The sequence below is a fragment of the Anolis carolinensis genome, chromosome 3 (genome assembly GCF_035594765.1).
Source record: "Anolis carolinensis isolate JA03-04 chromosome 3, rAnoCar3.1.pri, whole genome shotgun sequence".
NCBI classification, from domain to species: Eukaryota; Metazoa; Chordata; class Lepidosauria; order Squamata; family Dactyloidae; genus Anolis; species Anolis carolinensis.
In genome coordinates, this window is record NC_085843.1 from 27,087,134 (window position 1) to 27,100,389 (window position 13,256).

General features: G+C 39.3%; 1 protein-coding gene across 1 annotated transcript in view; it reads left to right on the forward strand.

The window, feature by feature from the left end:
• The window catches only part of zc3h12c (zinc finger CCCH-type containing 12C), a 36,708-nt gene extending 24,139 nt beyond the window's left edge, over positions 1–12,569 (forward strand). Inside the window, exons 7-8 of the mRNA XM_062974614.1 lie at positions 182–288; positions 2,401–12,569. Coding sequence (XP_062830684.1) covers positions 182–288; positions 2,401–3,797 — 1,504 coding nt within the window. The 3' untranslated portion in view covers positions 3,798–12,569. The remainder of the gene's footprint in view (positions 1–181; positions 289–2,400) is intronic.
• The last annotated feature ends 687 nt before the right edge of the window (positions 12,570–13,256 follow it).

Below are 13,256 nucleotides of genomic sequence, written 5' to 3' on the forward strand. Positions count from 1 at the left end.
TGAACAGACATGTTTTCCCTTCTTATATCTCATGATTGCAGCCTTAAAGTGTTTTTAATTTTTCATATCTATTAAAACTAGCAATATTGGCCTATACACAGTTTTGTTCATTTTCTCAGGGCAATATGCAGAATATGTCTGAAGTGCCTTGTTGATTTCCATTGTATTATATCCTCTGTAGATTCATGCCTCCAGATGATCCACTTGGACGCCATGGTCCAAGTCTAGATAATTTTCTGAGGAAGAAACCTGTTGTTCCAGAACATAGGAAGCAACCATGTCCATATGGTAATTTCATTTAACCCAGCATTATTTATTTGTTTACTTGTAAATGCTGATACTGTAATAGCTTACTGCAGATTTATGTTTTTGTCTCCAGTCTTTTAATTGAACAATGGTTCCAGAGTTAGAAAGCATCAGGATCTGTGATTCACAAAATCAATCTGGTGAAATAATTACGATCAGAGCTTGGAGAAGTTACTATTTGTACTTCGGTTCCATAGATCCTCCATAATTTTAGGAGCTGTAGTTTTAAAAAGCTTCCAAGCTTTGATATGATGCTATATAGACCTAATAGGGAGCTGGACAGGGGGAGTGTGACCCTGCTGGTTCTCTTGGACATCTCAGCGGCTTTCGATACCATCGACCTTCTGGGGAGGCTCTCTGGGATGGGGCTTGGTAGCACGGTTCTGCTGTGGCTCCAGTCCTTCCTGGAGGGCCGTTCCCAGATGGTGAAGCTGGGGGACACCTGCTCGGACCCCTGGCCATTGACCTGTGGGGTCCCGCAAGGGTCTATCTTATCCCCCATGCTATTCAACATCTACATGAAACCGCTGGGAGAGGTCATCCGGAGTTTTGGAGGGCGTTGCCATCTCTACGCAGATGACACGCAAATCCACTACTCGTTCCCTTCTGAATCCAAGGAAGCCCCTCGGATGCTGAACCAGTGCCTGGCTGCTGTGGCGGACTGGATGAGGAGGAACAAACTGAGGATCAATCCTGACAAGACAGAGGCCCTCCTGGTCAGTCGCTCGTCGGATCGGGGTATTGGGTGGCAACCTGTGCTGGACGGGGTTGCACTCCCCCTGAAATCACTGGTCCGCAGTTTGGGGGTCCTCCTGGACTCAGCGCTGACGCTTGAGGCGCAGGTGTCGGCGGTGGCCGGGAGGGCCTTCGCACAACTCAAGCTTGTGCGCCAACTGCGACCATACCTCGTGAAGTCTGACTTGACCACAGTGGTGCATGCCTTAGTTACCTCTAGGCTGGACTACTACAATGTGCTCTACGTGGGGCTTCCCTTGAAGACGGCCGGAAATTACAATTGGTCCAGCGCTCGGCTGCCAGGTTAATTACAGGGGCGAGTTACAGGGAGAGATCTACTCCCCTGTTCAAGGAGCTCCACTGGCTGCCTTTTATTTTCCGGTCCCAATTCAAGGTGTATCCCATCACATATAAAGCCCTAAACGGTTTGGGACCCACCTACCTTCGTGACCGTATCTCCTATCACAAGCCTACACGATCCCTTCGTTCATCAGGGGAAGCTTTCCTGTCCCCACTCCCGATATCCCAGACCCGCCTTGTGGGAACAAGGGAGAGGGCCTTTTCTGCTGTGGCCCCCCGATTGTGGAATTCTCTGCCCGCTGAGATTAGGCAAGCCCCCACACTAGCAGCCTTCAAGAAAGACTTGAAAACATGGCTCTTTCGCTGTGCTTTTGGAGAGTAACCATTTTATATTTCTTTTCCGTTGTTCCCTCTAATATCTATCCTCCAGAATATCCCACTCCCTTATGACCCTGTTCGCTGTGGTTTTTATTTTTATGTCTTTCTCACCCCGAGTTTTAACTTATTTTGTAATGGATATTATTTACTGTATTGCTTATTGTATTGTGCTGTGCTGTTTTTTTATATGCTGTTTACATTGTGTTGTTTTGGGCATAGCCCCATGTAAGCCGCCCCGAGTCCCCGTTGGGGAGATGGTGGCGGGATATAAATAAAGTTTTTATTATTATTATTATTATTATTATTATTATTATTATTATTATTATTATTATTATATTTCTCTGCTCAGTCAAATGTGTTTTGGGAAGCTAATGTGAGTATTTTGTCATATAAATTCCTCAGTACGAGAATAGAATATTGACTTACCCCACTAGTGGTCATTGGAAAGAATGATTGCTAAAGTCTAGAAATCAAAATTACAACTAGTGGCATGTGTCTCATTAAGCTGATGTGTCTCTATTTCTGATTTAATACCAGAATATTTGACTAGCTTAAAAGCATGGCCAATATTTTCTGTTTTATTTTCAGTACCTTTTCAAAATATTGTTTAACATTGCTGGATAATTAAATTATCTCTTCCTTCCCTTCTGTTTACTCAAATCTTCAAACAAATATATACAGGGAAGAAATGCACCTATGGACACAAATGCAAGTACTACCATCCAGAAAGAGGAAATCAGCCTCAGAGGTCAGTAGCTGATGAACTTCGTGCCATGTCTAGGAACACAGTTGCCAAAGCTGCTAGTGAAGGCGGGCTGGTGAAGAGCAACAGTGTTCCTTGTAGCACAAAAATAGATAGCACTTCCGATCTCAAGCGAGCTGCTCCAAAGAGGCAATCAGATCCTAGTATAAGGACTCAAGTCTACCAAGACTTGGAGGAAAAGCTTCCCACCAAAAACAAATTGGAAACCAGGTCTGTTCCTTCTTTAGTTAGTATACCGAATTCTGCTGCTGCAAAACCCCAAAGTACTGCACCTTTAAGCAATGGCCTTCCATCTGGAGTCCATTTCCCACCTCAGGATCAAAGACCACAGGGACCGTATCCTCCAGTGATGATGGTAACCAAAAATCATGGCACGCCCATGCCTTATGAGCCGTATCCCAAATGTGAGTCTCCTGTGGATGTAGGCTACTACTCTATGCTGAGTGCATATTCAAACCTGAGTCTCTCTGGTCCACGAAGTCCTGAAAGGCGTTTCTCTTTGGACACAGATTACAGAATCAGTTCTGTAGCCTCTGATTGTAGTAGCGAAGGGAGCATGAGTTGTGGTAGTAGCGATTCCTACATAGGCTACAATGATCGGTCCTATATGAGTTCTCCTGACCCTCAGCTGGAAGAGAATCTGAAATGCCAACATATGCACCCCCATAGCCATGTAAACTCACAGTCTTTCTTGCAGAGCTACCATGATACGCTCTCCAGAGTTCAGAGTTATAGTCATGAAGAACCAAAGCATCATCACAAACCTCCACTTCCATACATGGCTGTACACCTTCACCACCCCAGTGTTGGGGCTCGTTCCAGTTGTCCTGGTGACTACCCTGCTCCTCAAAGTTCACAACATTCAAAGAGTATGCACCTGGGGAGAGCCCTTGCATCCACAAGAGTAGACAGCATATCAGATTCGCGTTTGTATGACAATTCTCCCCTGAGACAAAGAAAATCATACTCTGGTCAAGAGGGGCTTGGAAGTTGGGATAGGCAAGGCTATGGAATGGATGCGTATAGCTTTCGTCAAACGTATTCCTTGCCCAGTAACCCCTCACAGCCATGTTATGAGCCATTTGCTTTCCAAAGCTTGCCTGAGCAACAAGAACAGCCTTGGCGGATACCTTACTGCGGAATGCCTCAAGACCCTCCAAGGTACTTGGACAGCCGAGAGAAAATCTACATAAACCTGTGCAACATTTTCCCCCCTGACCTTGTGAGAATTGTTATGAAAAGGAATCCTCACATGACAGACGCTCAGCAGCTTGCTGCAGCCATTTTAGTAGAAAAATCGCAGTTAGGTTATTGATGACATGATGACAATGCATCTTTGTGGTGTCTATTAGTTCAGTTTCAGCTGTAATGCTGAGGGAGGTTTGCTACAATAGCATTTCTGATCTCCTTCTCAACAAGGAGATTATATAGTAATCCATTTATGTGAAATACTGTGCCATAGAATCTGTATGTAAAACCCCATGCATTGGAAGTAACAGGCTTGGTTTTAAATACTTACGCAATTTTAAAAAATAATATTTTATAGCTGGGAGGTCTTTCCAGTTTAATATATTATTATATATGCGTTCTCTGAATAGATTCGTTGGTGCATTGGGGGTTTATATGCAGCACTTTCTAATATTGTTATGTGTTTATATTGGGGTGTTATGTCTTTCAAGTGCAAAAAAAAATCTTTTCTAAACTCCAGATAACTGAGGAGGATTTTATGCACCTAGCCAATGTTTTTTCTTTAAGCCAAGCTTATGAACTCTTTTAATTGCAATTAAGTTATTTAATTTTATTGTGTTATTTTTTGTGCTATAATCATTTTATTTATAGAAAACAAATGTCTTCTACATCACTGACATTATTTTTTTAAAGAATTTGTGAGTTATCAGTTTTTACACTGACACGAGTAATGAAATTAGTACTTTATAGTATGGCACTTTTTATTTCATTTTAATTGAAATTATGTGTGATTACTTTTTATTTTTTCTGTAAGCAAAAGCAATCAGTGCAAGAGATACCTGCTATCACTAATTTATTATGTAGAAGGCAAAAGCCTTGTATGCAAGTTTTGAAGATGTTGAGTTCATCTGATTCATAGTTGTCTAAAATTAGGCCAACAATCTGTCAGTTTAGGCAACACCGTTACCCAGGTGATGTGTAGTTCTGTTCATTAGAAATGGCAATGAAATTGAGATTTGTTTAAGGTGTGTCTCTTGCTCCTCTAATTAATGTGCAGGTATACTGGACAAAATGCTTTTTTCATAAAAAAACACCTGTTTTTAAATGAAACAAATTGTTCTCAATGCAATTTTTGTATATAAGATATTGTATATTTTTCATCCTATTTATCAAACTGCCTGAGAAGGTTTTATGTTGTGTTGAATATATGCAACATGTTATTAAGTGCACTATAGTAATAATAGTATTATAGTATTATAACTGGGGATGTTCCACTCTTTCTTGTGATATACTGGCCAGGATCCAATGGTGTTGCTAATGGAAGCAAATTGTCTGCAAACCTGTGGAAGGGGTTGAGTTCAATCCCACACATTGCATGCAGCTCCCTTATAATCTCAAAGTCTTCTCTGGAGAGCTGGGAAATTATCCAGAGCAGATTTTCAAGCAACACATAAGGAGGAGGACAAGAGGAGAAACTCCTATTATGCTAGGGGAAGTACACTAGTGCAGTGCTGTATCTTGGCTCATGTAGACTGTGTTCTCAAGTTAGTTTGTCTAGCCTGTTGAATGTAGGTCTCATTTTCACTAGAAACCACGTAGTTTTAAAAGAAAATAAGGTTGTCTCTTCTGGTATTTCTAAGGGAGATTTCTGGTTTTAAGTTATGAGTTCTGCTAGCTGTTTTAAAGTGTAATTTTACATAGATAGAATAGCAATTGATCTGGTAGTCAGCAAATTTATAGGCATTGCAGTCAGCTGCTTACACACTAGGATTCCCTACAGAGCAACATACTATGATATTCCCCTAGTATTCAGTGCTATTGCTGATCAATGTGTGTGCAGCTGTCACCTGAAGACCCTGTGGAACCAGAAAGTACCTTCTACTGTTGATACAAATTGTATCTTTAACTATGAGAACGATTTTAATTTATAGATCTAACGGTAAAACACACATAAAACATCTATAGATGATTTTAGAGACTTTGGGCAACATTTTATCACTTATTTTAAAAGAGGAAAAGAAAAAGCTAAAAGAAAGTTATTGAGTCCTTATATACTGCACACATTTTCCTCCTATTTAAAGATATCTCTTTTTCATGCTCTAAAACAATATTGAATAAGATCTTATCAGAAAATATTGATAAAATGCTGCCTGAATAGAATGTCCAAGCACCTTTGAACAGGAAAACATTTGACTACTTGTGCAACACTGTGTGTTGTAAGAAGTAGGATTTTGGTATACCGTAAATGCTCCTATAAAGCATTGTGCTTATAGATATATCCAATAATCTGAACCATGTTCAGCAACTTTGATTCATTATTGTTCTTCTGTACTGCTCTTAACTGTTGACTGATGACATAGGATCTGAGTTCTCTTAGGCCTGCTTTTCCTAACCTGGTAGCATCCATGTATGATGGACTACAACTCTCAACATGTTAGATTGATGGAAGTTGTAATCTAACACTGTTGGGGGTGGCAAATGGTTGGGAAAGCCTGTGTTGAATTCCTCTGCCCTCCTGTAGGTACTACCTTACATTTTGTCCATCCCTCCTGAAGAAGAATATAGATCCCATTTCTTCTTCTACAATTGTTTGTTCCCTATTTGTATAGAGTAGCTCTAATTAAGAGATTGTATATAGTGTACTGTGCACAGGACTCCCCTCCCCGTTACATGTATAGAATTTGTGCAAAACCCTGACTTGTTTGTTACTGCTACAGCAAAGATTCCTGGTGGACTGTGAATTCATGTGTTGTTTAATGGCTTTATATTGTAACTTTGAATTTTTACTGTTCTTCCACCTCTGTATCCATGCCCTTATCCGAGGTGTAATGGGATTCCTTATCCCTAGGGAGTGCACAGTGTTGAAATGTATGTCTTCTGGAATGGAATATTTTCATAATTTGCATTTTCATTTGGCTTGTGGTATGTTGCATGCTGAAGCCTGGTCACATGGTACAGAGTGCAAAAAACGGTTGTCTGTGCATTGTGTGATATAATATGAAGTGAGCTTTTTTCTGTGTTCATTTAATGTGGAATGGTTATACAAGAATATGCCTACATTCATAGATGAACAGAGGTTTGCTGGTCTAGAGAGTCCAGAACTCATGGTGGCCCTGTTTTATGGCCTCCTTTAGTCCTGAAACATGTATCCTTTCTTGCTCTCCAGGAGAAGATAGTAGTTAAAAAAGAAAATCCCATGGCTCCACTGCTGCAGGAGCTTTTCCGTTACTGTTTCTTAAAAAAATACACACACACACTTCATGCTTTGAAAGATTAATATGCCTGGCCTCAGTACTTATTCTGAAATGAATTGGTTGGCTGGTCCATCTGTAAATGTGCTGTCTGCTGAACAGATCCTTACCTCTCTCAATTGATTGGACTCAGCCCAACAATATGTTTAGTTTGAAGAGTAATTTTCTGAAGAAGCCAGGATTTTTTTCCCCTAGTATGCCATTACTGGGCTTACTCACTTTACCCTTTTCAGTTCCAAGCCTGCCTTTTACTAATACCAAAATGGATTGATTATTTTCCTTCTCTCTTTCCCATGATGTACACATTAATTCACTGAAGTATATCTCCTGAACCTCTGCAGCTTTGCAGATGGTACTGGAGTTGCCTCCCAAGGATTAGGTAGACCATAGTGAGGGAATGTGGGAGCAATCGTCCCCAAATATTTGTAAGACCACTGTCTCCAAAGCTGTTCTAGAGCAGGGCTACTTAAAGTGAGGGTCGTTGGTTTGGTGCCAATTCCTGAGACAGTGGTTGTTTGTTCTTAGCAAGTTTTGAGGAAAGAAAGAAATAATTGTACCCAATAGGCACTAACTTTGCATTAGTCTCTGGCACACTGGAAAATGGTAATTGCCAGTTCCCTATATCAGAAAGCCTGAACAACACAATTCTAGATATTATTTTAATAGGCTTCCAGAAAATGAAATTGCACTGTTTTTAAAAGAAGAAAGGTATTATTATAGAAATGTCATAGGTGCTGACATAGGGTGAGGCTCAAACACATATACTGTTGATAGTATATCAACTCACACACGTATAGAGGAGTAATTTTTCCTTTTGGTTTGTACCTGATGGAGTGCTGCACTAAAAACAAGGAGGGCCTTGTCAGAGTTTTGGATGGACAACATTTTGTTAAAAGTTAAAATATATTACATTGACCCCTATCTATACTGAAAATGAGACTTAGTCACCTTATTAATTTAGAAGCATTTTGAAGATACCATATACATTGCTAACTGGAAATGTGTCAGCATTTGTGTAATACGGAAAACATTGCATATGTAAATTTTTGTACTTATACCTTGTATTTATATTCTAGATGTCTTTTTTTGAGATCTAGCTGTGATCTCAAATTTAAGCTTTTAAAAGAATGCACATGTTCCCTATTGGAAGTTTTTTTAACTTTCCTAATATGACTTCAGATGAATGGAAGATAAACATTTTTGTTTTATTTTTAGCAAACTGACATTATTAACTGCTTTCTTCACAGATGTGTATCTTGAGTATTGTTCAAGAGACATATCTACAGATATATATCTTGAACATAATTATGTGAAGAAAGGATATATAGATTTTAAAAACTTGCTGGTGTCTCTGATATAAACTGAAATATTTTGAATCTGCTGACATTGCAGAGAATATAAGATTATCGTTGAAGACTTTTCAACATGAATCCATCACAGTTGCCTTTACATAGTGGCCCTTCTCTAGTTCATGCCAAAATAATTAGCAATTCTGATCCAGTTTGGAAAAGAGGAAAGTCTTCCTTCTGGCTGGAAGCCACACCATAGAAATAGAGAGGGGAGTTTGGAGCCCAAAGTTGGGGGTGGGAGTATAACAGGCAGGAATGGTACCAAGAGTTGTCTTGGAATGAATCACACTAGTAAAGCAAAAAGTTTATTCCTTTTCTCCAGGAAGATTTAAACATAGATGCAGTTGTGAAGCTGAATCCTGGAACTCCCCAACATTTCAGGCAAGAGAGAGACTGGACGTAGCCAAAAATATTTGTTTGTGTAATATTTCTCCTTATTTTTCTAAATGTCAAAATCCCTCAACTAGTATTTGTAAGGTGTAGCAATTGCACACAGTCTACATTTAACTTTGATTTGAGCACTAAATATACCTCTTTAATGCTCAGTGGTACTGCTTTGTTCACTGTGCTTGGATGTGGTCATCCACTTATTGTTAAATATTAAATATTCAGGTTTCTCTATGGAGTCTTGGTCTCTCCCTGCTTTATAGTTGTTGGCCATCTGGTGAGAAGAAAAATACTCCACATGAATATCACACGCACTTATCACGGTGACATCAGTAAATCAGCAAGCTAGGTTTCATCAAATACAAAGCAAAGTTTTGGGTCTAGAGCAGGCATGGGAAAACTTCGGTCCTCCAGGTGTTTGGATAGGCTGTTGGGAATTGTGGAAGTTGAAGGCCAAAACACTTGGAGATCCAAAGCTTTCCCATGCCTGATCTAGTCTTGATACATGATAGAGTACAAATGAGCTGTAATTTCATATATACTTTTATTTTTCTTTCTTGGTTTTTTGTTGTTCTGTTTCTAAACATTTCCATTTTGCTTTGTGTTCTTTTCTTTACTGATCTTGCTCCTTTCCAGGCCCTCAATCCTTAGTCATGAGGATTTTATTGTCCCTCGCCCCCATCTACCCTCTTTGAGAATTTGTATTCTATTTCACTTTTCTCAAATTTGACTCTACACATCAATGCCCATTCAATGCTCTTGTCACCCAAATAGCAAAGGGCACAACCCACTCTTGCTGCCTGCAAGTTTTATATAACAGGTATGCACATTTTTGAAAATATGTGATAAAATTTGGGATATTCCCTAATATTTAAATGTTATACAGTGTTCCCTCACTTATTGCTGGGGTTAGGTTCCAGGTCCACCCGCAATAAGTGAAAATCCGCAAAGTAGGGATACCATATTTATTTTAATATTTATACATTATTTTAGTAGTTATACACTATTTAAAGTCTTTATCAACCAGCCGTATGTGGATAAATCACCTTCTTTTCTTCCTGTTGCCGCTTGGGCTCCTTTTCTCTCCCTTTGGCTTCTCCTTCCTCCCTTCCTTAGGCTGTAAATTGTAATTTTTTATGACTTATAATAGTCTTTTAGAGTTTATTGAAAAACCGCAAAACAGCAAATCCGTGAAAAGTGAACCGCAAAGTAGTGAGGGAACACTGTATTCTGTTTTATAAAGACTGTTCATCTTTGTTTCAAATAATAGTGTAGGGAATTATTTATTTTGACATATTGTCATGGAAATTATTTAATTCTCATTTAAAATGGGGAAGTGAGAGATCTGCCCTTTTTCATATTAGAATGTGAAGGTGGGAGGAGAAAAGATATTTTGTACAAGATTCCTCTAAACCAACTTGTCTCCTGGTCATTATTTATTTAAAAACAATTTTAGTAAGTGGTCTTCATTTTAATACTTTGTAAATGATTGACATTTCCAAGAGGTTTGTGGTTGCTGGTGTATATTTTGCACATCTTACTTGATCTTTTGTAGTCCAGTGTAGATAAAACTGCATTAAGCAATTGTAAGCAAAACTCTGTGTTACTAACAGAGCTTTAATTAGACATAAAAGTCCATCTTGAGTAACACTTGGTATGATGATAAAATAATGTGTGGGTATTTAATGTTTTTATAGTATGTTTAAAATGGTTTTCTACTTAGGCAAATAAACACAGTCCATAGCATTGCGAAGTTAACGAAATTAACCTAGAGTTTAAATGTTATATGAATATACACTATTTAAAGTGGTATTGAATTAAATGGTGATAATATTATGTAGAATATAGCAAACAGTATTTGGAGAGGTGTGTGGATTTGACCCCTTTTAAAAAGGAAGCAATACATTTTGCACCGTGTGGAGGTAAGCGAAGCCAAAAAAAAGAGGGCAAGTGGATAGGGGGCGGTGTCAATGGCAAAGAAATTCCCTGCTGCCCTAATATGGAGCCAAGACCATACTGGAATCTCAGGCCATGAAGGCTGGATAACAGGACTGCAGTTGGTTCAGCCCAGATCTCTCAATAACAAAACACCCCAAATGGCAAAACAGACGTCTGTTTTGCCATTTGGGGTATTTTGTTATTGAGAGATCTTATTGTTATATGCAACTGTGGAGATGTCTGGGTTGAACCAACTGCAGTCCTGTTATCCAGCCTTCATGGCCTGAGATTCCAGTATGGTCTTGGCTCCATATTAGGGCAGCAGGGAATTTCTTTGCCATTGACACTGCCCCTTATCCACTTGCCTTCTTTTTTTTTTGGCTTCGCTTACCTCCACACTGTGCAAAAGCATGCAGCCTGTATAAAAGGAAAAAGAGGAGCAGGTGAATGAAGCTCTTGGGGATGAGCAGATTGGCAGTAGTATTAAGTCTTAACATTGCTCCTACAATATTTTATTTGTTACATTCACATCTCAGAAGAGATAGCTTCATGCTACAAAAATATGTGTTGGAGCTCCCTCCTCTGATAAGCAAATTGTGTTGTCCATGTAAACAAGTGGTTCCCAACCTTTGGTCCTCCAGGTGTTTGGGACTTCAACTCCCAGAAATCTCAGCCATCTTACCAGCTGTTAGGAATTGTGGGATTTGAAGTTCAAAAACCTGGAGGGCCAAAGGTTGGGAACTACTGATAAACAGAAGTTAGTTTAAACCATTTAGGTATACCATTGATTCTCAAACTGTGGCCCCCAGATGTTTTGGCCTTCAACTCCAGAAATCCTAACAGCTGGTAAACTGGCTGAGTTGTAGGCCAAACACCTGGGGACCCACAGGCTGAGAACCACTGATGTACATTTTCACAGTTCCATCTAGAGCAGTGGTTCTCAAGCTGTGGGTCCCCAGGTGTTTTGGCCTACAACTACCAGAAATCCCAGTTGAAGGCCAAAACATCTGGGGACCCACACGTTGGGAACCACTGATCTAGAGCTTAACCATAGATGATTGCATGAAGTGGTGATAGTGCATTTAATAAATGCCCCAAATCCTTGTTCAATATAGAACGTATCAATGTGTTCAGTATTATGGCATTGTACCATTGAAATGCTGACAGTTTAAGGTATATATGTGATCACCAGTACTCACTAGACATTCTGATGTATGTGATATTTGTTTATTTTTAAATGTGATTGTTAGCAGTATCCACATTTTGGATATGAACTTCAAAATGTGTAGTATATTGCTCAGTTGCAAAAAAAAAAAGGGCACAATTAGGAACAGAAATCAACAAAGTGGTACAAGATAGTGAAATGTTATCCTCCAGAATGGATTTATTCAGATTCTTTATTGAGGTACCCTTTAAATGCATGACCATTTAGTGTTTTCTATATTTTGCTTTCCTTTTAATCCAGTGGTTCTTAACCTGTGGGTACCCAGATGTTTTGGCCTTCAACTCCCAGAAATCCTGATAAACTGGCTGGAATTTCTGGGAGTTGTAGGCCAAAATATCCAGGGACCCACAGGTTGAGAACCACTGTTTTAATCTATTTCAATTCCTACTCAAATAGCTCTGAAATTTGAATTATCCTACAACTACATACAAGTTTGTAGATCACTGGGAAAAGACAAGAAGATATAACTGGTGTAATGGTGAACCTAGGTTATTGGCTTTCTGCTCCCACATTCTGTTTGATTTCATCTGGTGAAATGCTAATATCCATTTGGAAACTCTTATTTTTAGGGAAAGGTTCATGTGTGTGAAACACTTGTTAATTCCATTTTCCACTGGCTGTTTTGTATATTCTCTGTGATCTGGCTATCTACATCTAATAATGCAATACTTGGACTATATGAAAGCAGTGACAAAACATGTACATGGATCCTGCTCTCAAGAAATAAAATGCTTAGGTTTTTCCCCCTTTATGGTTGAGCTGTTTTTGTTTCACATCACCGACCTTGCCAGAACAGTACAAAACTATAAAGACAGTTTATAACAAAATGGTAAGAATTGCATTACTTGAGTTGACTTGTTTAAAAACCCTCCTAACGTGTCAAATCATTTTAAAAACATGCTACTTGTACACTGGGCCATCGACCTCAGACCCTCTTTTTTCTCCCACCACTGCCACATTTTCTTTACCAGAGATTTGTGCTGCTGGTATATTTCAGATGCATGATCAGTCACACAGCAGGAGATTTTATATGAGAATCTTGGAATGAAGAAGAGACATGGGTCGCTTATTTCATCCTCTGCTGTTGCTGGCAGTTGAAGTGCAGCTCAAAGACTGATGCCCTGGTAGCAGTTGCTTGGTCTCAGGATTAATAGTGAGGCATCTCACAGAATTTATATGAAAATAGAAAACAGCCTCAGACCTTCAATTTTACAGTGAAAGAAGGAGCAGCAGTCAAAAAGATCTTTTGTCTCCTCAGATCTTGCACCGGGTTAAATGGAACACTGGCGTCAGTACATATTTGATTCCATGTTATGAAAGTATGGAACGAATGGTCATTGACAAACCTCTTGTAAACTGCTCTACTGTATACCTTGTTATAGTTCCAGAATTCACACAACATGCTAGAGGAGCAATGTAGTAGAAGATAGCAAAGA